The sequence below is a fragment of the Kryptolebias marmoratus genome, linkage group LG12, assembly GCF_001649575.2.
Source record: "Kryptolebias marmoratus isolate JLee-2015 linkage group LG12, ASM164957v2, whole genome shotgun sequence".
In the NCBI taxonomy this organism is placed as follows: domain Eukaryota; kingdom Metazoa; phylum Chordata; class Actinopteri; order Cyprinodontiformes; family Rivulidae; genus Kryptolebias; species Kryptolebias marmoratus.
The window spans coordinates 21,310,157-21,336,333 of NC_051441.1; the positions used below are offsets into that span (position 1 = coordinate 21,310,157).

The 26,177-nt window shown below is 39.7% G+C and overlaps 1 protein-coding gene across 2 annotated transcripts in view; it reads right to left on the reverse strand.

Annotated features, from left to right (window-relative positions):
• igf2bp1 (insulin-like growth factor 2 mRNA binding protein 1) overlaps window positions 1-25,766 on the reverse strand; it is a 66,449-nt gene extending 40,683 nt beyond the window's left edge. The window contains exons 1-3 of one of the 2 annotated variants that reach the window (XM_017440837.3): window positions 25,332-25,766; window positions 25,053-25,242; window positions 24,026-24,086 (exon numbers count right to left, since the gene is read on the reverse strand). In XM_017440837.3, the coding sequence (XP_017296326.1) occupies window positions 24,026-24,086; window positions 25,053-25,227 (236 nt within the window). In that variant the 5' untranslated portion in view covers window positions 25,228-25,242; window positions 25,332-25,766. Of the gene's footprint in view, window positions 1-24,025; window positions 24,087-25,052 lie in introns of both variants that reach the window. The other variant, XM_017440836.3, reaches the window with a different exon arrangement.
• Window positions 25,767-26,177: the final 411 nt, after the last annotated feature.

Genomic DNA, 26,177 nt, shown 5'->3' on the forward strand with positions numbered 1-26,177 from the left:
GGGGGGGGGGGGGGGTGCAAAAGCAAAGCTCAAGAAAGAAAAAGGGAAAACGCATTGGGAAACATACAAAATGATAAAACTCACCGAGATAAAAGAATAATAAAAATTAAAAAAAACAGAAAACAAATTCAAATTTGTCCATATTTCACACGCAATAAAACAAACTACTTCAGTTCTGAAACAAGTTGTGATCAAAATGTTTTTACTTTTCTGAAACAATAAAATGAACCAAACAGAAGAGGATAACTAACAAGGCACATTTAAACTATTACTGAGAGCATAAAGTACTGCAACTAATTTAGTTTCTTACATAGAGTTATTTTATCTCATGCAGTGTGAACAAAAGTTTAATTTTAAAGCACGTTTAAGAACATTTAAAATCAATGCAGCTTGAAAATGTTTTTAAAAAGGGAACAAGTTTAAAAAGGACATTTTTTAACATAAAAATCCTCCAAGCAGTTTGTTTTTATTACAAGAAAAATGTGTTTAAAAGAGCCTTACGTTTGCCAGAAACCCATGAAAAAGATGTTTGTCTGTGGGATGTTCTTTGGAAAATAAAAACAAAAAGAAATAATTTTTCTTTATAAAGAACCTACAAAACATGGGTCAACAATCTGGAGAAGATTTAGAGCAGTTTGACCTTCGTTCTCATCAAATTAAGCCTATTTGAGAAAAAGGTTTGTGATAAAACCTGTTGATTTCACTCAGTGGGTTTTTATTTTATTAAAGTGCACAGACTGATCCTGGATCAGATAAGAGTTTAACTGTTTACCCTGAGTCATTTGGAGCTTAAATCATCAGAGTAAAAGCTCAGATTTGTTCCTTGAGGGTTCCTTTTTGGCTGGAAGACATTTCAGGACGTAATTTTGTAGATTCTGACAGATCATTAAAAAAAGAAAATTGCTAAGAACTAAACGCACGTTGCAGGGTGATGCTTCCTGCAGGAAACGTTAAAACAAAAAACCGATTATTTGGACTTGAAGCCAAAACCAAAAAGTGATTGTTTTACATTTCAAACGAAACCCGAAGAGCTTCGTCACGAACAAAATGGGGAGGAGAACATGAGAGTTCCTGCTTTGTCCCGAAGCAGCTCCTCTGTGTGTGTGTGTGTGTGTGGATGTGTGTGTGAGAGAGAGAGAGACAGAGAGAGAGGGAAAGTGACATCACTGCAAGCTTTGTTGTGACTCTGTGAGAAAGGGGGCGTGGCCAGCAGCAGCCAATGGGGAGGCGGCGAGGACAGGGGCCCGTCTCTCCGCCACACATCTGCAGCCACTCAGCACCGCCGTCCGCCCTGCAGCTCGGGGAGGTTTCAGGTCTGAACAGCAGAGGGCCGAGCGAGTCCCTTTGAAAGTCTGCAGCTCAACGAGCCACCCCCGCGGGGCGGACGGGTCACTTTTAGGCCTCGAGCAACAAGGGAGGGGGGGCCCTTTAACGCTAAAACAAGGCCTCCGCTTCATTTAGCAACGCATGCTCCTAACATAACATCACAGGAACAAGAAAAGACACGTTTCAAAGTTCATTTCTGAACTGCTGTATCCTGCAAACACGTCATGTTTACAGATGTTAGTGCAGTCTGGGGTGAAACTCTTCAGTGTTTTATTTTTTTAGAAAATAACTCAAAGATTAACCTCTGTAGTCCTACTTGTTGGTTATTAGAACTGTCTTTTCTACACATGTTCAACTGTAAACATATCCTTTTCCCCCTCACTCAATAAATAAAAAGGATTTGTAGAATGAAAAACCCGCAGAAACAAACAAATAACCCAATTTGTTGCACTTGATCAGCCTGCCTGAGTGTCTGCTCATCACGCCTGCATCCGTTCAGGTTACATACATAATTTTCCTTTTTCCACCCCCAATTTTTCCAGACTTTTCCTACATTTTTTATTATTTTAGCACAAGCTTCACCTGGAAACGTACAGAGAATGTTTGCATGGAGTCAGGCTTTGGTTTTGTTGCACAAAGACTGATCACAGGGGACAAATAAAAAAGGGAACAACTTAACTCTTCTTTAATAGTTTTCTCTTAAGTTTTCTCCTAATCGCAGTGTTCAGGTCTCCAACATTACAACGATGTTCATTCTGTGAATTGATGTTAGCTTTGAGAAGAAAATGAACGTCAACGCGTGCTCCATCTGTTACTCACCGATAAATGATCTGCTCCTACAGCATCTTTTTAACCAAAGAAAGATTCATCAGATGTTAGCAGCTGCCAGTGAGAATTTAAAGCACTTTGCCTGTTTGGGTGAATTTGATTTTTTTTTAGAAAATGAAAAGGATAAAATTTGGAAACAAAATATATATATATATTTTTTTTTTTTTACTGTCTAAGTTTGTTCAGACCTAGAAATTTGGTTAAATCAAATTCAGACGTTGGAGGAACTCTGTAAGTTTTCAACCACACTGATCTGCTGTAAAACTCCCTACAGCCAGAAGAAGCTGCAGGCGGAGGGGTTAAGTTGAGAATTTATCAAAAAAAATTTAATAACCTGTATGAAAAAAAAAAGTACAAAACAAAAATGTTCAATTTAACCATTTCTCCTTGGTTAATTTTTTTTAATTTAAAAACTGTGGGGTGGGAAAAATGNTGGGGGTGATTTATCCAAAAATATAAAAACTTTACAGGAGCGTGACAATTTGCACACAAACAGATCCCACCAAATCTTTTTACTGGACGTTTCAAATCTTCCTGCACCTTTTCCATTTTAAAATTCCAACCTCAAATTTCCATTCACTTCCAATTTCCAAATTGACTTTTGGCCGTTTTTGACACCTAACTACTAGTTACTGTAAAATAGACTGTACACAAAAGATGGACAGCAGGAAATGACACTAATTACACCAAAACTCAAATGTTCTTAATTACAAGATGAGATTTGTTTTGTGAAACTTTGGTCTGATTTGGAGTCAAATTTTTAAAAAGCAGTGCGTTCTTTAGGGTAACCTGTAGCTCATCTGGTTCACAAATTCTGCAACATATTTGCATTTTTAAAACATTTTTACAGACTTTCCTTTGCAGTTTGGAAAAGTCTGGAATCTGATGTTAGTATCTTTCAGGTCTGGATAAGTATGGACAAAAGAAAACAGGATTTAAAACTAAATATTTGGGTTTTCAGACTTTATTACAGTACAACAAAAATAAAAAATAACTACATTTGTAAAAGTTGCTCAGGCAAGCGGTTTAAGTTCTTCCCAAATGTTTTAAATGAACGCTGTGATTTTGTAAGATCACCAACATGCAGAAGTTAAAAAGAGAAGTGCAGCTTGTTCTTTGTCCTGTTGGGACATCAACAAAAACGCTCCAACGTTTAGCAGAAAACAATTTACAGACTCATCTATGACAGTTGGAATTAAATGTAGTCTCTCCAACAAAAAATTAGTCAGATTTTCATTTTGGGGTGATAAGAAATTGTAAGACTGAACAAAAAAGATTTTGTCTAAGGAAAAAAATAAAATAAAAACATTGGCATTAAAGCATCTCTCAGTCATACGGCGTGGCTTGTTCTCACCAGAAGGCTAAAGAAAAGCTAAAAAATATATTATTTATGTCCACTTATGTCTGATATTTAGCATACAAATATTCAAAGTGCTCTGCTAAACAAACTAACATACGTTTGCTTCAACAATAAAAAACATGCTCACAAATCAACAGAAAAATCTGAAAATTTGAGTCTGAAAAAGTGTGGAATTTCAAAAATGTGAAATGTGTATTTAAGCTTTGCTAGATCCATGTGGGACCTCACAACGTAAACAATAAGTACAACTACAGAACCAGGGAAAAATTCTGAGTAGTCACTTATTTCTTTATAATTTACTCCCAAAGAGGCAGATTTTAGAAACAAAGAGGCTGCTTTAAAACTTTTGCACACAGATCTATGTTGCATATAATAATTAATAACCTAGAGAAGCACTCAGCTGTTTGAGCTATTTATTAAAAACAAAAACCTTTTCTAAAAGATAAAAATCAAGCCTGGTACCAGACGTTTTTCCATGATCTACTTGCTTCTTTCCATACATTATAGGACCCAGAAAATACTAAAAGCTAATTCCAGCCGTAAGACTTTTCCAGACTGAAGTGGAAAAAAATAAAAATGCGACTACATATTTTCCAGTTTGAGCCGTTTTTCCCTCAACAAGATGGAGAGGGAAGTGAAAATATGTTGATATAGGAATACAAGTTTAAAGGGAGGTTTTGTTTTTTTTTGTCTTTTGTCTCCTCTCCTCGAACGCAGAGTCTGAAAACGCTCACACTCGCGTTGAGCCTGAGGACACAGAGGAGAAGCTGCTGAGCGTTTCTGGAAGCCTCCCTCCCACCGAACATTAGAATAATACTCCCGCTGCCGCAGAGCCGCCTCCCTCCGCCCCACGTGATCCCCTGCCGTGGATGTGATACGGCACACCCCCCACCTGCACACACCCCCCGCTCGCACACGCCCACTCTGGAGTAGGAGGGAGCTATGACACACTTTCCACGCTGGGGGAGGGGATCCCTGCCCCCCTCTCCTCTTCCAGCCCTGCTTCCTCCCTCTGCAGCTTCATGCGTTTGTGTGTGTGTGTGTGTGTGTGAGCGCACATCTGAGGCACATGCCTGCGTGTCAGACATGTGACCAGCAGGCAGGCGTAGCCTCCATTTTAACTGAAAATCCAAGTCAGAGAGAGAGGGGAGGGGAGGGGGGGCGGGAGGGGGAGGCGCAGCACAGCACAGCACAGAGGAGAATCATGTTGATGTAAAGCCACCAAACAGAGCTGCACAATATGGCTGCTGAAGGAGGTCTTCTGCTGCAGGACAGACGACGTCCTCCCTACAGGAGCTCGCCCCGCTGTTAACCTGTAATTACGCTGTCACCCGTACCCGTCCATGTCAGGGTTTGAACGTGCTAACACCAGAACAATGTTCTCCAGAACAGGAGGAGACGTTTCACCACCTCTGCTACTAAAACAAACACATTTACTTGACCCGTAACATTAAAACTATTTATGAAGCTTCAGTATTTAAAACACTGTATGAATCTAGTGGTTTATGTTGCTTTGTGTTAGGCTAAAAGAAATGACACAGAAAATTATACAGTACGACTCGATTTATTCAGTTGGAAATTATTGTTTTAGTAGTGGAAAATGATGACAATGAGTAAATACTGAGCTCATTCTGTTTGTTTTCATTTGCTGCATGTTATAATTGTTTTGTTTTATTTATGTTTAACACCAGGGACAGGCTGAACAAAAGTGTTCATTTACACCTTCTATCTGTTATCTTTGTGCCGTGCTGTTCAGACTTTGTACCCGAAATAAAATCAATCAAGTAGTCTACTTTAAAAAAAACAAAAACAACTATTAAGTTCAGTGGTAATGTCTCAAAAATAGTGAACATAAAAAAGAGCAGTTTGCTGGTTATTTAATGTTTAAATGTGCTCAGAGTAAAAAGACCAGAATCTTTATTTATCCCAACTTGCTGTGTTACCAATCTGTCTTTTTTGATGCCTTTAAATCGAGTACATTTTTTTAAGTTTAAAACTACATTTTGTTTATGCAAAAATTTTCCTCAAGTGTGTTGAAAAAAAAAAACATTTTCCAGTGGATTTGAAGACTGTGTTTCTGATATTTGGATGCAGAAATCAGGAACAGATCGACAGACAAAAACTAATCAACTCATCCTGAAATGATAAGCTGTGTCTTTATAAACATGTGCACTCATTCTGCTGCTGTAGTTTGGATGAGAAAACTGCTAAAAATACTCATTTCAATCACCAGTTTAGATCCAAACATTAGTCAGGTTCGTGTCATTGTTGGTGGACGTTACAAGGAGCCGAGGGGCCACACGTGGCCCACGAGCCGCAGGTTGCAAAGGCACAGACGAGCAAAAGACCTGAATTATCTTACAAATGATAATAAATCTGTTATGGCCTGCAGGAACTGGCGTCTGCAGCGTAGAAATAAACCTTTCCACTCTGAATATTTTCATTTGCACCTTACGTTTCCGTCACAGTCGTCTGCAGCAACTCTTTACAAGAGAAAGTGTCTGATGTAGAGTCAGAGCAACAAAACCCTGAACAGGGTTTCAACTAGCTTAGCGGAGCCATTTGAAAAGCAAACTTTTTATACAATCAGGTCCTGGAAATAACTTTAAGTTGCAGGAAAAAAAAACATTTCCAGTTTAAAGTTCAGAGACTCTGTAGTCTCTTATATCAGTAAAAACTTTCCTACATGCAAACAAGAATAATGTGTTGTTTAAGTCTGATAGAAGAAAGCAGAAAAGAGGAAAAACAATAATTTAAAAACAAGATATCACTGAGTGACAATTTTGATCTCATTATACAGCTACAAATTATCATAATGCAAATTTAAAAAAAAGATGCATTTATAATCCACCGGTTGTTGGTTTTCTGAATAAAGTGCAGCTGGTTGGTCCCCGATGTTGGTTAAACATCTTGTTTCTGGTCCTGAATCCGCTGCTGTTGGTCTGAATTTACAGTTTTTTTTCCCCCCTTTTCTCTCATTCAGCAGTTTTTGTTCTGTGACGATTGGAGAACCGAGACTTCACTTTCAAAATTCACTTACATTTCTGTTGTCTTGTTTCATATCTGGTGTCAGGGATAACAAATTAATTAGTTTAGATTAGATTCAACACTCATTCCTAGTTAAAGCTGGGAGAAAGCACCCAAACTTGTAAAACGTGTGTGCACTATCTTAGGAGAGGAGAGCTTTCTGAAACTGGCCTGTAAAATGGGTTCCCATTGGTTTTTAAAAAAATAAAATACCTGAGTCCTGTACCGGTGGAAAACACTAAACCAGAGACGCTCCTAGTTCTTTCTTGGTACAACTAAAAGCCAAAAAAAAAAATTATTGGAATGTTTTAGATTTTTAAAACGATGTCTATGCAGATGTAATAAATATAAATCACAATAACGTGGAAATTACAGCTGAAGTTTAAATAAATAAAAACTATACCAGCATTTTAGTCTTCGGTTTGACCACAGAGGATTGTCTCTGTTCCCAAACCAGAGTTAAATGTCTCCAATTCTTCTGTGAGTTCAGTGCGGTTCATGCCTTAACAGTTTCTACGTCGCGCAGACATGTATCCACCAAATCTTGCTGGTGAAGTTTGTCCGAATGCTGGAAACGTCTGAAGACAAGGGGGACACACCCACAGGGTCAAACCAGGGGACAGAACATCTGCCTGAAAGTCGAAGGTAATTTCTGCTCCATCCAACCCCGATAGATTTCTACCTTCTGACTATTTATTAGTGTTTGTGAGGAAGCACAGACTGTCAATTAGTGCAGTAATAACAAATTTCTGAATTGTTTCATTCATTCATCAGAACCAGGTCAGAATGTGAAGGAATGAGGTTTTAGAGACGCTCCTGCACACACCTCTGTGACTCTTTACCCTCATTTACAGGAAATGAGCCATATTTAGGATTAATGTAAAAACAATTTACCACAATAATATTAATATGAAAGAGGAACAGAACCCTGAGAATAAATATCAGAAACAGAAGAGATGATGGAGATAAAGGAGGTGTTGAAGCTCTAAGAGGCTCGGTTTACTTCAGATAAACTCAATTTGGATTTTTTTTTTTTAAACAAATGAAAAGTTATTTAGTGCTATTTTGTTTACCTGTTTTTTTTTTGTTTTTTAAATCACACTTAATGGTTTTCATGTCTTTTTTCACTGTATTGTTTTTAATGTTTGGTTTTTTTTTTTGGTTTTGGCATAATAATTATTATTATTATTACTATTCTGTGTTGACCAAACAAAAGTGGTGTGCTTGAAAACATTGACAGACAGTAAGTAAATCATGAGTCTTATTTAAAATCTGAAATTATTTTTTTTTTAAGAAAATGATTATTTATCAAACAAAAAACAAATGGAAATAAAATTTTAAAAAGCATCATATCAGGGTCATGTCTACCACAGATTGTAGACCCAAGAAGAAAACAAAAGCATTTCTCTTCTGTTCATTCACATATTTATCTCCAACATTGATATAATCCCACAAATTAGTCTTCTGTCCTCCATTCTTCTGCAATAAATCTGATTCATGCTTTCAATCCTTTTTAAACTCGAGAATAAAATCACAAGACAACACTTCCTGTAATCCACCTCTCTGTTCGGACAGTTTACGTTTCTGTTCAAGCCAGATGGAAGAACGTCTACATTCATCTGAAATTCACAAATAGCCCACAGTTGCACATAAACCCCGTTAATGTACAGCTGCGTGTCGTGGAAAAGTCCCACCCGGCGAGCAGTCGTTCTGTTTTAATAGAAACATCATGAAGTGACGCTATCTTTGACCGAGATCAGGAGAGGAAAAGAAACAAAGACAATGTGGGTCAAACAGTCAGACTGCTGGCAGGATGACAGTTTACAGTGGAACGACAGAAACCACAGCTCTATACGTGAAACTCCCAACTATAGAAATACCTCCCAGCCAATCAGAGCCCAGCATGACGCGCCTCTCAGCCAATGAGGTCAGCTGCTCTATAGGCGCCTGAATCAGCCGTTCCTTTTTTTTTTTTTTTTACTGCTGAAAATTGTCAAGAATTCAGGTTTAAAAACCAAATACACTGTTTACTTTCCCCATCCTTCCTTCTCTTTCCTCACACACACACACACACACACACAAAGGCTAAAAGGGGCGGGGGTGTTGACAGTTTAGAATAGTTTAATGGAAATTTAAAAAAAAAAAAAAAATGAAAGAATTAAACAATTTGGCAGAGATGGTTTGTGAAAATTAGGATACAACTAACATTCCAAAGCTGATTTTAACAAACATTTTTTTTTCTTCGGACTGAGAGAAGCTCTGTTTTTCTGTCCAATGGTTGGAAACTCGGCTGGTTGTTTCTAGGAAAACAGAAGAGGAAGCAGGGAGTCGAAGGAAAACGTCTCCAACCGTTTCAGCTTCCACGAGCAGACAGGCCGGCTTCGTTTTCCCGACTCGCAGAGAAAAAAACCTGTCAAATGGAACCAAGCCCTCGTGGATTGGTAAAACACAAACCCCAACACAAGATAACGAAATATAGAGCGAATATTAGGTTCAGATGTGAAGCACTTTTATTTTACAAAAGAACTGTTGCTTTACTGACATACAAAAAGAAACCCTGTGTAAAAAAAATTTAAAAAAAGAAGATGTTGTCTTTGGGTAACACTTATTCATGTGGAGTCTTGAGGGAGCTGGTGCCTTTCTTTAGCGATGATTGTGCAAAAGGCAGAGTAGGAAATAAAAATCTGTCTTTTTTTTTAATTAAACAGCTAACAGGCAGGTTTTTGAGCGCCGAACACAAACACTGAGCGTCCTGTTGACCTGAAACACCCTCAGTTGGAGTTTGTGTTTCAAAACTGACATTGTTCACCAAAGTTTGGATATTTTCCAATTAAGTAAAAAAAAAAAAAGATTGGTCCATCACATGATGAGACACTTTTGAGGTGGAAAAGAAAAAAGCACATTGATGAAACGTGGAATACAAAAATATAAAAAAAAACAAAAAGAAATGAGTTTGGGAGAAAGATTTCAATCTCCAGAGCTGCACATGGATTGTAACCTTGAGACCAACCTGGAAATATTATTTCTAACCTTTCTACAGAAGCTGGGAAATCTGTTTGTTCCCTTTTGTTAAAGAAAGAAAAACCCACAAAGCTCATTAAAATACCTTGAAATTTACAAAAGTAATAATAAAAAAAAAACTTTTACATAATTTTTCAAAAATTTACATAAAATTTAAAATCGGTCTTGCTTTTGAATTTTGGTTCAACAAAATTATTTTACAAATAACAATACCGGTCTTCACACAGACGCTGGTAGCCTTAATTTTTGTTGCTCAACCTTTCGAGACAAACACTGTAATAAAGTGATTTCTGTCCCTCTCTCTCTTTCCGAGTCCTCTGCCCCTCTCCACACATATTTTGTCCCACTCCTCCTGAACACACTGCTCCATCCGTCTCAGGTTTAAAGAGTTCCTTCTCCAGATGTTTCAGCTCCTTCCACAGATGTTCAACAGGATTTAGATCAGGGTTCAGAAGGCTACTTCAGAATGGTCCAATGTTTGGTTCTGAGCCATTCTTGGTGTTTGTAGCTGTGTGTTTTGGGTCATTATCTTGTTGGAGGACCCATGATCTGTGACTGAGACCAAGCTTTTTGACTCTGAAAAGAACATTTAGCTCCAGAAAGCCTTGATAGTTTTGAGATTTCATTGGACCCTGAGCAGATTCAGGACCCCCTGTGTCAGATGCAGCAAAGCGGCTCCATAACAGAACCGAACCTCGTCCATGTTCCACTGTAGGTACAGGGTTCTTTTCTTAGTAGGCTTCATGTTTTAGGTCTGTGAACATAGAGCTGATGGGACTTGTTGCCAAAAAGCTCCAGTTTTGTCTCATCTGTTTAAAGGACATTCTCCCAGAAGCTTTGTGGCTTCTCAGGATGCATTTTGGCAAATTCCAGTGTGTTTTTTTTTTTTTAAATTTTGTGTTCCTCCTCTGACATTTTCCATTAAGTCCACTTTGACTCAGACAGAGTGATGGTGTGATCTGATGTTCACCTCTAATCTCTTTGGAAGCTGTTCTGGGCTCTTTAGTTTCCATTCCTTTTATCCATATCTTCAAATTATCATCAGTGTTCCTCTTGTGGCCACGTCCAGGGAGGTTGTCTCCAGTCCTGTGGACCTTAACCTTCATAATAATCTGTGCAGCTGCAGTCACAGGACCATCAAGCTGCTTGGAGATGGTCTTATTGTCTTTACCTTAAACCTGCTGCTCAATCATTTCCTTTCTAAGCTTCTGAGACAACTCTGTCCTCAGCTTTCTGTGCTCCATGTTCAGTGTGGTACACACCATGATACCAAACAGCCCTGTGACTACCTGTCACCCTTTAAAAAGACTGAAGACACCTGTGATGCTGATTACAGGACACACCTTAGTTTAACATGTCCCTGTGGACAAATTAGTTTCATCTTTTTTAGGGTTGCCATCCTTTTAGTCAGGGCAAGTTTCGTTTGTTTGTTTTATTAAATAATTCCGTTGAACCAAAATTCAAAAGCAATGACTGATTTTCATTAGATCATTTTAAATTAAATTATTATTAAATAAATTATTTCTTTATTTTATAAAATTTCTTTATTATTTCTTTTGTCAGATTTAAGCTATTTTGACTCTATTACCACATTTTTCCAGTCTGTAGGTTTGGTGAAAATAGCAGCACTTGTGTCTGATTAAGCCAACAGAGGTTTTATCAGATATCTTAGTGCAAAGTCTGAGTTATAGTGAAATGAAACAACTACTGTATGTCATTGTGCTTTAAAAGTGACCGCGATTCAAGCTTAATAGGTTACTTTTCTGACAGAGTGTCGGTTTTGTTGCTTTCTGACAACAAAAGCATAAAATTAGAAAATATCGCAAAGTCTCCAGCTCAAAGGTGAGTTCATATGACGAAGAACACTATGACTGAATTCCCAGTAAAAGCTGCTCTACTTGATTGGCCTTTTCTGCCAGAGTTCAGAGTCCCCGACGTTGCATCACCCTTCAGCAGCTTGCAGAGTGCGCTCAGCTGTCTTGTGCTCAATTGTTTTATTTTAGACATATTTACACAGCTACGGACATAGAAAGCATTACTGCTGTTATTTGTGAACTCAAAAACACTTTAAAAGTAAAATGTTTAAACATCATGAAAGCTGCTCTTTAAGGTTAGCTGCACGTCTTTTCACCTAATGACTTTGTTTGGCATCAGATACAGACATGGCTCTTTCTACGTGGCATTTCTTTTTTACAATACACACCGCAAAAGGCCAAAAGTTCTTGCCTGTGGATGCATGTATGTGTGTGTGTGTGTGTGTGTTTGTCTTTTAGCAAAGTATGTCAAATCACTGAACTGATTTTAATGAAGCTTGATGGAGTCAATTCAATTCAAGACGGTCACCACAGCAAAGCCATATTAGCAAACACAAAAATGTCGGTCAGCTTTACAGATACTGAGCTAAAAGTTGATGCGTTAGTAGTTGATAGAGATCCTCAACTACTACTCCAAGGGCTAATTGATCACACAAGATCTATGTTTAAAACTTGGTCATTAACTATTGGAATCAACTGATCATTACCAAATTATCTCAGGATTCATTTAACAATTTTTAATGAAACTTTCAAGAAGTAATCATTTGTTTACCATCTATAAACAAGTAACATTAGGACTCAACACAGTCCAAAGTGGCCAACTGATTATAGAAAACACAAACTCAGCCAACTTAAATACTGAGCAAAAAAATCAGTGGTGCTGAGCGCAGTCCGCAACACATACCTTGAGTTCAACACATTACGGAACATCTTTGCTTAAAACCTTGATATTAACTGTTGGAGTCAACTATCTACTCACAAAATATCTCAGTTAGGGGTGAGACTAAAATGAGATTCCTCATCCAGCTGAAAACTGTCCTGCGAACACTAAAAACAAACAAACCAGAAAAGTCCGTCTCCACCTTTTGTCTACTGCATTCATCACTGGAAATGTCTCCCCTGCCTTGAATTGTTTGCGTGGCAGAAGGCGTCAGGCTTTAGGACCACACAGCAGGACCCTGAAGGCATCGTCCTGCCCAGCCCAACCCTCTGCAGCTATGTATTGAGGGGAAAGAGCCTCTGTTTGCGCGTTTATTTAAACCGGAACAAACTTCATGCCGAGTTCACACGATAATTTATCCACTTTGAAGGTGAGAAAATGAAGTTTAAATATCTTATTAATCTGTTTGAGCCGAGAGGAAAAGAGCTCCTCTTACTTCGAGACGAAGGGAAACAAAATCTGACGGACCATTACTTTTTTGTCATTTTAAGGTCAGATGTTTTTGACTGTTTGAACTTTTAGGTCTGGTTTTGTTTTGCCTCTTTTTTTTAAGCTCTTTTGAGGCCTGTGGTAAAATGAGTTCATTAGATACCAATAATGAAGTGTTTAAAAAGGAGGAAATTTGAAATTAATTTTTAACAAATTGACATTTTATTTTAAAAGAACAATAATTGGGTAAACTCTGTTCTGGTTGTTAAAAATAGATATATTCAGAATAGGTAATTACCTATTTCTGTATGAGTATTTTTGACTGAAGACCTAAATCGAGGCAAATTTATTTATTCTTAAGAAAGGTTGGCCCCCTGGTCAGTTTATTTCATTTTTGCCACTTGTGAAATGAGTTGGGACTGTCTAAGCTCAATGGTCACACAATTGTAACGAGAAGTTAGTCATGTTTGGTTGAAAAAAAAAAGAAATCAGACATGAGAGATAACAGACAGCTGAGTTAGATGCAAAAAGCTTATTTTTTAAAAGACAGATAAAAAAATAAATAAATAAAAAAACTTGTCTTGTGGACCCAGGATCTCATGTCATTTCATAGCTTGTTTCGTTGGACCCTACTCTTAAACCACCGGAGGGCTTTCACTGAAACTCAGAAAGTAATCACTGCTGTGGTAGCTGACAGTCCTTCTCAACACACTCCAAGCGCTAAGAGATCACATGAGCTCACACATGATGTTACGTCCAACATTTGACCAAAATGGCTCCAACTCCAACATTTCTAAACATAAGAAGTGATTCTTCTTCCCACACACGTTAAAACACAGCTCCAACAAACTATGATAAAACACACACACACACACTCTCTCGCTGTAGAGTGGAGCAGTGCTCACACACAATCAGAAGGGGCCCCCCAACCAGCGCACAGACCCGACTCCTGGGCCCCAACCAACAAGCCTCCACCCTCCTCCTTTCTTTGTCTTCATTTCTTGATTGTGGCCGAAGCCCCTCCCCCTTCCCTCCCCTCCCCCCACCTCCTCCCATTCCTCCTGGTGTGTCATGCATGCACCCAGATGTGTGTGCAGTTTATTTTTGGTGAGCGAAAGAGCAAACCAACGGGCAGAAAGAGAGGACAGATGGTTTGAACCGGGGAGAAGAAACAATCAGAAACGAGTGGAGGAGGGGAGTGCTCCTTAAAGAGACAGCGCTCGTTTGGTCTTCCTCCTCGCCGAGGCGTCCGTGTTTCGTGCACCGTATGCTGGCCTTCACTTCCTCCTCAGCTTTTCATTCCTGCATTTTCTTCAGTTTGCGCTGGAGCCCTTTTTTATCCTTTGTGTTTGTGGATTCTTGTACTTTAAGAGCACGTCTTTTATCCATTCTTTAAATTTACAATTATAAACTTTACAACAGCCTCCTAAACATGTTGGTAGGCTGTAAAAAATATTAATAAAAATAAAAGTATTGTTTAAATTCACATCATATTGTTTGACAGGAGTATAAGTGGAGCAAAATGAATTCAGAAACTGAATAATTTGCACCTTTTTAAATTTGACTAGTGATTCATTTCAGAAATGCTGCAACATTAGATGCAATGCTTTAAAAAGGGAAACTTTAATTATGAATTGGTCAATTACATAATTAAATGCACAAAAGATTTTAAAGGTACTCATTGCAACGCTATGAAGACAGATCAAAAAAATAAATAAGTAAATAAATAGTAAGTCGTGAGAAACAAAATCCACACAATATTTTTTTCGGAATTCTGTTTAACGTGCTCCAAATTCAAAATTTGCAGACGCCTTCCAGCTACGAGGCGTGTTTGTTTACCTGCGCAAACAGCCGAACTGACCGAAAAAAACAAATCAACAATGGTGACGTCCATGAAAGAGCTGTTCGGGATGACCAGTGTGACATATTTGTACATAAATATGCTCAGATTTGCAGAGGAAAGTATGCAGATCAAAGTGCTGTTTGTTTACATTGAGTGCATACCTCCATTTAAGAACTGCGTATATCTTGAAGAACTGTATCTTGAAAACGTTTGAATATATGGTCTCTAATGAGCACCTTTAAAATCCAACCCTTTCCCATCTTGAAAGATTAGGACACTTTTTGAATATATATAAAATGTTTGAAATCTTTCAAAAAGTGTCCTAATATATATGTTTATGTCAATTACCCTTGAAAATATTATCATATGCACTATATCTCAAGGGATGTCATGAGATGTTACGCTCAGTTTGACTAAGTCGTAGACCCTTTTTCTGTTAATTAATGTTGATTAGCTGTGGTGGCCATCTTGGATTTTACCGACTCCAATTGTTAATTGCTTGTACAGGTTCATCCAGTGACTATTTCTTGAAAGTTTCATTAAAATCCTTCCACTGGTTCAGAACACATTTTGCTAACAGACAAAAAAAGCTCAACTTCAAATATTTAGTGCCAAATTTTAGATAAAAACAACTAGTGCAATCAGTTAGCGCTTCTAGTATAAGTTATAGATCGGTCTCAATTATTATCAAACCAAATTTTAGGTCAAAATCTCTTTAATTGACTGAGTTATCAACATTCTTGTGTTTTTTAAGATCAGTTGGCTGTGGCAGCCATCTTGAATCAAGTTCACTCTAAAAGTTAATCAGTTGTAGATGTGAATCCAATGATTACTTTCTGAAACTTTCAATAAAATCTATTTGCTGGATCGTGAGATATTTTGCTAACAGACACAAACAACAAAAGCAAAGCAGCAAAACGCATACAGTAAGACGTTTTAAGACGAGTCAAATGTCAAAATAAGATGTGTTGTCTGTTTCCTGGACTGGAATCAAACCCGTCCCAGCAGGTCCCTCTGTCAAACACAGACCACCGCAACACGCTGCACATCGACACCAGTCGCATGTGACCAGAGAGACGATGGATTCGCTCGTCACATACAGTTTTAGGAAATTCTTTTTTATTGCTGGGAATCAGTCAAAACCTTCCTTCTTTCTAGTGTGTTTGGGACACACACCCGAACTTTATTTTTCCCTCTCTACACCACAAGACTGAAGGAAATTCACAGATTAACCCAAATAAAAAAAGATCCAGGGTTTACCCCAGCCTGCCGCCAGGCTAAGCTCCGTTTGTTTTATGAATACGTCATTTTTTATATACACATGTTATTTCCACCCGCACCCCCAAAACCGCTACCTTTATCTACCTCACTGCCAGAGGCTACGCGCGCTAACAGTGATGCAATCGCGCTGTCCCCGCCCCTGCGCGAAGGTCCTGCATGGTGTCGTGTCATGCACCTTTTACAACTTGGCCCTCCATTTAACAATCTGCTTTCTTTTTACCGTATTTCCACTGGTTACGTACATACTGCCCCTCTGTCTTTTTGAAGAATACTGCTCCAACGTAAGCGCAAAGTATAAAAGCTGAGGCCGAGCCTCCTTCAGCTACCTGGAGTTAGCAGGTCGCTGGAGCCACAGCAATAAACATAGAACAAGCGAATTTAACCAAATACGATTAGTTGAGCCGAAATTCAGCAGGTGGCTTTACAAAACCGAATATGGTAAGCATGTTTTGTACTTGGTGAAAATATTAATATGATGCGAGCTAATTTATTCTTGTTTAACAGTAAAATGATGCTATTAAATTCAGCATTAGATACGTTTTGTTACATGTAGTGACCCAACATGCAGCCTGTGCCACAAAAAGCTCAGTACAGTACAGCATCTCTCTGTTTTTCAGAGTTCTGTGTTGTTATTCATTGGCCTTGATGTGAGACGTGTGTCGGTGCCTTGTTTGCACTTTTTCATTTATGTTAATTCAATTTATCTGTAAATGTGACTTAAATTAGGATTTAAATTAGGTTCAATCAATTATTTATTTTAATTGTAATTTTTTGTTTAAAGTAGTACTTCAGAAGTGCAATTTTGTAAAAATGTGTATCTTACAATATCACATAATTAATATACATATTTTCAACTTTCTGTCAACTTTATTAATTTTTTAAAACTAAATCATGGTTGGTAGATGATCAGCTGGCGAACGGCCACCTACCACCAAGCTTAGACACTTTTCTGGAAGAAACCCTGAAGATCATAAAAATAAGTATTTACATACCTTTTAGGGTAAAAATTACACAAAGTACTGAAAATGCAAACAGACTTCGGAGATTTATGTTAGGAAATTACATCTCAGAATAATTGGTTAGAACTTTTTATGACAATATTCAGAAAATGTGACAGATTAAGGAGATTACAACCGTAACATTCCAGCTCAGTATTTGAGTTATGTATGCGTTTCCTATGGTCAGTTAGCTTTGGTGGCCATTTTGAATTGGGCTGACAGTTGTAGATGTGTATCAAGTTATCATTTTTCTGAACGTTTAAAAAGTTTGCTCGCCGATTAATGAGATATGGTCCAAATAGACACAGCTGACGCCGACAGATCCCTCCTGAGCGGTCAGCGCTCAGAGTAGAGGTTGGGGATCAGTCTCAGCTACCACCACACCAAATCTTAGCTCAGCAGCTGCCGAGCTGACAGTGTCGTGGCCATTTTAGTGACGTTGGGCGTACATCTACAACTGATTGACTTCTGGAATCAGTCCAATTCAAGATGGACGCCACAGATATTCTGTGTTAGCCAACACAAAATGGCTGTAACTCCAACTAGCTAGGAGTATTTCTGAGTATGATATCCTGTGATATCCCAGGAGATTACATATAACAACTAATACATGCACTGAACTGGTTAGAGATTATTAATTACAGCAAAAATTTAATTTAAAAATGCTAGAGATGGCTGTTGTGTAACTACTTCCTTCTGGCATGCTGGCTGGACTGCTACAGAACAAAGAAAAGCAGGCAGACTATTTGAAATCAAAAGAACTGACGACTCCACGTCCGCTGGAGAGAAACTACTCATGAGGACTAGTTTTTAGAGCAAAAACACGCGGTTTGTGTTCAGCAAAGCTTTAACTGAGCTGAGAGTCAGAGACACTCCTCGAGGTCGGTCTGATTCTGGTGAGCCGTTGGTGCGGTCGTCTTTGTCTCTTTGCTTTCCGCGCTGGGGGACAACAGGAGGACACGGAGCGCAGGGCACGTCTCCCGGAGACACTTCCCACCGTCCGAAGACGCTCCAGTCAAAACGCCAAACGCCTTCCCCCCTCCACACACACATACACACACACACACACGGCCACTCCCGATCGCCGCGGCTCCCCGACCTGCTTTCTGCTTTCGCTGCCATCGCTCGGCGCCGGCGCTGGAGCGGTGCCGAGAACGTGGCACCGGGCCAGGAAGGGGAGAGAAACGAACAGACTGTATCAGAGAGAGACACACATACAGAGACAGACAGGGAGATGGGGGGAGGACCCATCCGCTCCTCTGCTCTCAGCGTGCAGTGACCACAGGTGCTGCCGCCAGACGATTGGTCGCACCCCCGTCACTTCCTCCTCCCACAGACCCCTCCCCCTCCTCACCCCCACCCCGTCCACTCAAACAGGGAGGAAATCCAGCCGGAGCTCCCTCTCAAAGCCTCTCTGTCTCTCTGCTCGCTGCAGTCATTTAACTTCCACACTTCATGGAGCAAAACAAGGAGATGAGAAACAACCACAGCTCTGAGAATCATGTATGATAAATTATGAAAATATGTAGTTACCAAACTGGAAGGTACGCCCCTAAAATTCGAAAGGAATACATTCCCTTTTTCTTCCTTTTTAGGAGCGAATATGTGAAGTCCAGACTTAACTCCTGCATGGTTTTGTGAAATTCTCAGCAGTCCAGGCTGAGTGTTGAAATACAGCTGGACAGCATTGTCCTCCTGTTCCTGTGTTCACTTCGACGCTGCCTCAGGAGCAACAAACACAGAAGCACAAACACCACAAGGGCTCAGCTCAGAAAGTCCTCCAGTCGGGTCTCCCAGAGCCTGCAGGAAGGTTCACCTGACCACCTCAGCAAACCATGAAGATCATCCAAACAATGTTGCTGTTGGCTCGAAACAAATATCTGCATAAACCTAAACGTTGGAATGCCACTTACAGCCTTATGGCCTTCCAGCTATTTCAACCATTCTGGTGTCAAAACGTTCAGCCTGTTCACTTCTAGTATGATCAACATTTTTATTTTTCTAAATATTTAGGTTTATTTACAATTGTTTCTTGCAGAAATGCATCAAAATTGCTTCAAAATCTTTTCTTTTAAAATTGGTGCTCCTGAAATTAGCCACCATCCTGCTATTTCTAGCTTTGAGCTACTGTCATGGTAGTTCTAGCTTTTAGGTAATGTTTTGTTATTTTAGCTTTTATTGACCATTTTGCTGATTTTAGCTTTTACTAACTGCTCTGCTAATTTCTACAATTAGCCTTTATTTTGCTACTTTCAGCTTTTAGCTTTTGTTTTGCTGATTTCAGCTTTTTGTTCCAACTGTTCAACTTTCCCAATTCAGCCTCAGTATCACTAAACGTCAGCAGTCATTTGGCACTCAGCAAATAGACTGTTTCCACAGAAACTGATCAATTTTTTCTAATTACACTAAATTTGTTTTATATATAGAGATATGCGTGTCTGCACATGCCACGCTAAAGACATTTTGTAAACAAACAAAAGGCAGATATGAAGCAAACAAAACTTCTTGTCTGGACATGTTGCTCAGTCCATGTGGGTCTCCATGGCAACAGAGTCAGAACTGATCGCCCGCTCCGCAGCAGATTTGTGTTTCCATTAGAAGCTCCACTCTGAGTCTTGTCTCTAACTGGACTATTATCAGGAAAACAATCAGAGTTTAATGCCCCAAAATATATGTTTCATATAAATAAATAACCAGCACATGTGTCTGTGGAACCATTTAAATCCCACAAGAGGCAGCACAGACTGATTAATCCAAGAAGCCTTCCATGTGAAGGGATAATCTGCAGCACCATGAGGTCAGGTTCTGTGATTTTACATGAAGTGGAAGAATAAAAGTCAGGCTGTACAGAAAACATACAACATGACGTGTGTTTGCTGGACCAGAATAATGAGCCAAATGTTCTTGACCAACAATGGGCCTTTTTCACAAAGAACATTTTGACTTGAGAAAGTATTAAAAAAAAGTTGCACAGATGTGTTTCAAAAGGCTGCATTCCACTTCTGCTGTTGTAAAAGAAAAAAAAGGGGCCACAGGTAGAATGTCCCTTCAATGAATACAGCCCTCGTAAATTTATCTGAGCTTTTTTCCCCCTCTCTTTTAAGTCAAAATGTCTTCTGCGGAATATGCTTTCTGGTAAAGATGCTGAACTCTCTATTAAAATGCAATACCTTGGAAAATAGTAACACAAACATGTTTTTTTGGAGATCTTTTATACAAGATTCAACATACACTGAGTCTAAAAGTCTAAAAAAAAAAAAAAAAAAACTCATTCACAGCATCCATCTACCCTGTTGAGATGTTTCCATTTTCCCCCTGAATCTAAAGCTCAGACAACACATCTCACAGAACTCAAACCTGACATCACCAGCAAACACAAAAAGACCTGCACTGGCTTTGTCGTTGGAGAAGCCTGCGACCAACTCATATGTGGGTCTGGCTCCAGCGCACCAGCCAAAAATAAATTGTTGCTCTCGTAAAAAAAAAAAAACACTCATCAGCTATCACCGTCCAACCCGAGCTGACAGCCAGGAAAACCAGTCAAACGGTTCCTGTTGTCACTGGGGTCGATAATCTATCACAACCAGCCCTCTGAGATCTTTAAGAAATAGAGGACTGAACCAAAAAGGGTTCTTTTTTTTTCAAGCTCTGATGCTACATGGAACTTATTTATGTTTGTAATTTTCTGTTACTTCTCTGAAAATGTATTTTAGATGTTATTGGTAAAAACTCAACCAGTGAACGCTGCACTGGTTGCAGAGTTAATGGTAGAAAAAGTGCTTTGGTTAGGTGAAAAGTCCTAGCTAAGAAGTCAAACAAGCCCAGATCAGATTTCTATGGCCAGATCAAGAGTGTACAAAACCATAGTGACCAAATCAGGGCAGAGAAGAGTAGAAGATGAGATGGTATATTCCACTTTCTATCAACTCTCTATATGGAACTACAAACCTTTAAATATTTGGCTTTAGTGTATTTAGCTTGATTATACCTATTAATTCAATCTGCTGTCTGAAAAGCTCTAGTTTGTACTGACTGAACATAAATGTGGTCTCAGTGTGTAAAGCAACATTCCTTTCATGCTACCTGAAAGGTGAAGAACAACAATGTCAATAAGCACCTTTTAAAAGAGCACAAAAGCCCAAAAGTTTTTCCAATACGTGGTAAACGATAATGTTTTTAGTAGCAGCGAAAAAGGAGAAACTATTAAACAAGACTACCATATCTTGGTTTTTATCCTGCTGCATCAGTAGGTTCCACACATTAAGAACGCCACCAGTGAGCTCACTTCCTACTGTCCAAATTACAATTATAATAATAAAATTACGTAATAGAATCAAATATTGGGAAGCAGGCAGAAAAAGGATTAGAAATACATTTTAAAGCTAATGTTTCAAAACGGCTTAAAAAATGCATGTAAAATACATGTATTTTATTTCAATTTTATCTTTTTAGTTTACTCATAAGTTTACTCATATTAAAAATATTACTGTTCATTTTACGATCAACTTTTGTTCTAACTTTGCATGTTTTGTTTTTTATTTACTGTAAAGCAATAAGTGTGATTCTGCTGTACACACAGCGACATTTGCAAGAATCATAGTATATCACAGTATATTCAGCCGCTTCACAGGGAAATTTTTGGTGGATGCTGCTTTATGCTCACAATACAGATTCTATATGATTTTTTTCTCCAAACAGGCTGCTTTATTTCCTCTGAGCCCCCTCCACGTTGACCACCACCTTCCACAAACCCTCCACTGCCTGACACACATTCCAGCTAACTTCCTGATGAATACCATGACTGTCTCAGGGTTTTTAAAAAACCCCTTTTTTTTCCATCGTTCACAGACAGACATACTCATACGGGCTCCATGTTGACGGCGTGGTCAGGGGTTAGGGGTCAGGACCGGGCCCCTCTGGAGCTAATAGGTGCAGGACTGACCCTGGCAGCAGGATTGGACCTTTATTCTTAAAGAAGGGAAACTGCACCTCCCCCTACCATAAAGACCGCCACCACCCCCTCCCACACAGACACACACCTCCACTGAGGTTCCATTTCACAAACAACTGAATCCAACCAACTGAAGGGTGGGTGAGGCTGCGTTACACCAACCAATGCTGTTTTAGGCTTTAACGTACATACACAGCAACAATGTCCCTGGAAATATTAGGCAGGGAGAATAAACATAATCCTAATAAAAAACTACAGGAGCAGCTTGTTAATTTGTCCTTCTTTTATTTTGCTGAAAACACATGGCTTTAAAAAATGTGGATTGTTTGACAACATTGCTACGTGAAAGATTTTATTTTTTTATTTTTATTTTTTTACAAAATATTTTGTCAAATACGTCACCACACAAAGTCGTTTGGAAAATAGGCGAATGACTTGTGAGTTATTAAATAAACATCGTTCTGAGACATTTTGTGAACTAGCTCTGGCAGGCAGGGGAATCTGAACGGCCATTTTAGGAAAGAGCTGAGAGAAGTTCAAGCGTGGTTCTCACCAAAAGAAGTCACACAGCCGATACCAAACGAACCGGGCTCGTTGTGCCGCTTACGTGTGGGGTGGTGGGGCGAGTGAGACCGGGGTGGGACTAAAAACGCTGCTTTCTGCACACTGTTTCATTCATACAAGGCTGCGCCATTTTGCTCCCACCGCCTGACGTGGAGCGTCTCCTCTGTACGTGAACGCACCACGTGTAGTGGAGCCGTGGAAGGCCTCTCACCCACCCACGGTGTCTCCCCCACCATCAAACGTGCAAATCACCTTTTATTATTACGTCTGCTGAAAGTTATCAGAATGGAGGCCAGCGACCCCCACCCCAAACACACACAACAGCTCCAACAGAATAATTCAGCGACTTTACCTCCGCCTTTAGCGGGTCTACTCTGACGCTTTTTTGTCATTTTGTTTGTTCCTTATTCTTTTAAACCAGTATGAAACAAATCGACATATAGCTATGTGTTTTGTCGATGGTGCTACAACAGAGTTGATTTTTTTTTTAAATAAAAATAAAGAAATGTGTGTATTCAGGCAGCAGTGCGGACACCTAAAAAGGGCCCCAATTGGATAATTTAACTCGAATTGCGTAAACAAAAAAAAAAAAAAAAAATATGATTACAGTTACCGTACATTTAAAGCCAATAGCTCACCCATGATGTGGCCGACTCACACACACTCATACACACACTGCCAAATGGCGGTGCTGTGTTCATCTGTATCTGTGCCAAAGGTTACAGGTTCTGCTCCATAATGCTGTTAAAATCCGCTCGGATCCGCTTCTTACACTGCTCAGCTAAAATAACTAATAAAAAGTCACCAACAAGTTTCCAATTTTTATTGCTGAAATAGTTGCATGCGTCCGTTTTACTTCACATGTAAATCTATTCATAGAAAATCTAATTATTAAACCCAAAAAACGCCTACAAAGTCCTAAAAATAAACACAACTCGACGTTTCACTTTCAAATTATTTTTCTACTAAGATAACATAACGTAACATAACGTCTTCACAAGATTTAACAGGGAACGAGTAGTCGAAATTTCCCAGCACCCTACATTTAACGTGAATGGATCCTGTTTTAAGCAACAATTACACAAACCGATTTACAACCAGAGAGCATAGAAATCAACGTCGTACACCGACTCAAGCCATGTGGACAAACAGAGCAAAAAGATTAGCAGACAGCATGCAATTAGCAATAATTATTCAAAAACTAAGGCATTTGGAAAAAGTCGTCAAAAGCAAAACATGGCACACTGTAGCATGCAGACTCCATTTGTGTTTAAAAAGTGTAATCAGACTTTAAGCTGTTAAAATGGTCATGTGTGTTCACCATATTAACTTGATTCACTCAATACCACCCAACCAACAGATAATCTGAGGAAATGAGGAGTTCTCGCCCTGCAGGCGCTGGAGACTGTCACAGGGTCCTCAGCAGTGACCGGCCGCGGGAACGCTGACGAACAGAACCGGGTTAAACACCACCCGGCCCCGGAGACGTGCGTTCAACCAGAGCTTTTAGTTTAAACACACAGTGGGGAAAAAACTGCTTTTCTATTGCCCACCCCGTCAAAACTCTTCAGAGCAGGAACTTCGCCCAACAACACATGAAAGGGGGTTGTGAAAAAGGAGGAGGAGGGTGTTTTTTCCAGTACCTTTGCTTCTTGGGGACGGAGTGTTCAACCTCAATCCGCTTCCCATGAAGTTCCACTTTACCTGAGGGGAACAAAACGAGGAGGGGGAGGTTTCAGTGCATTTAGTGGCTACATGCTAACATGTTAGCTTCACAGGCCTTGAAGAGGAGAGGGGGAGGGTGGAGGTTCTTACATGCATGTTCTTAAATACATTTAACTCCCAACTTTAGCTCTGAATCAAAACAAGGAAAAAAAAAGAGGATCCAGGTCCGACATGAAACGTGTTTAAAGGGTCCACGAGATGATTAAAAGTTAACCCACACTCCCCGTCTCACAGCCAAACGTTAGACACATGGTGGCTTCAACACACGCTTTCTCATTTAATTTTAGCCTCAATCATTTAACGTGATTGAGGCTAAAACACTGTGATAACGGCGCCTTTCTTTTTTAATATCTTTATTTTTAAAAATACACATCGCCATGGTTCGTGCGGAGGCAGGGGAGCGCACATGACGACCTCCTCACCAGGCTGCATGGAGCTGGCTTCACGGACCGGACCGAACTTTCAGGACACCCGGGGACACTGGGAGGCTGGAGACACGGGATGGGACATGAATGTCTTGTCGTGGTGTGGACTGTCCTCTTAAAGGAGGAGGAGGGGGAGAGTAGCACCAGAATACCCAGTTCAGCCTTAAGTAAGGGTCCACCCGCTAAAACACTACTAACATTTAACGCCACCATGAAATATCACCTCTTTATTATCTATGTTCATCCAATGCAGCTTAATGTTTGGCTGTTTTAGAGGGTGCCCCTCCTGCAAAAGTTGAATGACTCCCTTGGGCGTAAAGCCCCTCACACACACACCAATTCATTAAACACTAGCAGTGAAATAAATCTGAAAATAAACGCATTTTTATTCTCGTGCATGAGGTGGACGATGGAGGGGAGAACTGGGACCTACTGCTGAGGGAAGCCGGCATCCAGCCCTGGATATTCAAAATGAATGAAACTAATTAATGTGTCACGGCTTCAATGCATTTGAACTCACCAGAAAACGTCTCAATGGCCTTCATGGCCCAGTGGTCGTCGGGACAATCCACGAAGGCATATCCGTTCTTCATCAGAAATTGTCCAGAGTACGGGATCTTGTGGTCGTCAAAGGTTTTGATCAGGTCCTCGGCAGTCACGCTGTCGCCTAGGTTCCCAATATACAGCTTGTGCATGATGGGGGGGGGATGCTTTCAAAAATAATGGAGAAAAAAGGGGGGAATAAGTATAAAAATAAAGAAGAACTGAGGAAAAATAATTTTTTTAAAAAGTTTCGCACCTGAAATCGATTAGCGCAACAAGATGTCACTCCAAACAGAAAGTGGAAATCACGCTAAAAGGAGCGGGGCTGATAATAATAACAAAATAATTATAAATCCCCCCCTAAAAAAAGAGAGTATAAACCCGAATATGAAAATCGGTAGCAAAAATTAATAATAAAAAAAAAAAAACAAGCAACCAAAGTAAAAAATAAAAAAAACCCTCCTCAGGTTTGAAAGTGGAACCAGGCGGTGATGTTCATGTAAATCCAGCTGAATTAGAAATCCAATCCGCAGCCGGCTCCAGCAGCCTGTGGGCTCTGTGTCGAACCGTGGAAGAAGTGGGCTGAACCGGGTGGACTGCTGATGGCGGAGAAGTGGGAAAACTCTGGCGGGACCAGATCTGGACAACTGTTTTCCTCTCTCTCTCTCTCTCTGCCCGTCGCTCTGTTCTGTTCTGTTCTGCCTGTCCTTTTCTCTCTCTCTCTCTCTCTCTCTCTCTCTTTCAGCCGGCAGAGGACAACCCCCGCCCCTCCGACGACTCTTATTTACGTTTTTATCCCCCCCCCCCATCTCCACCTCCTGAACCACGTGACCAGTGTGGAGTAGAGGCGGAAGAGGAGGCGGACCCTGTCGTGTAGTTGTGTGCGATACTGCAAGATCTAGTATCAATCTGACATCAAGTAAATACATGGCTGGAGTCATACTGATCAGATACTTTATTTTTATACACTGTCACAGAGAGGACAGCAAAGTGTTGTTTTTATCATCAACATGCTGAAGTTAAATATAATTTCATGACTATTAAACAACTGGTTTTTGCTGTCCTCTGTGTATTAGCTGATTGAGTGTATTTTAACCCCCCG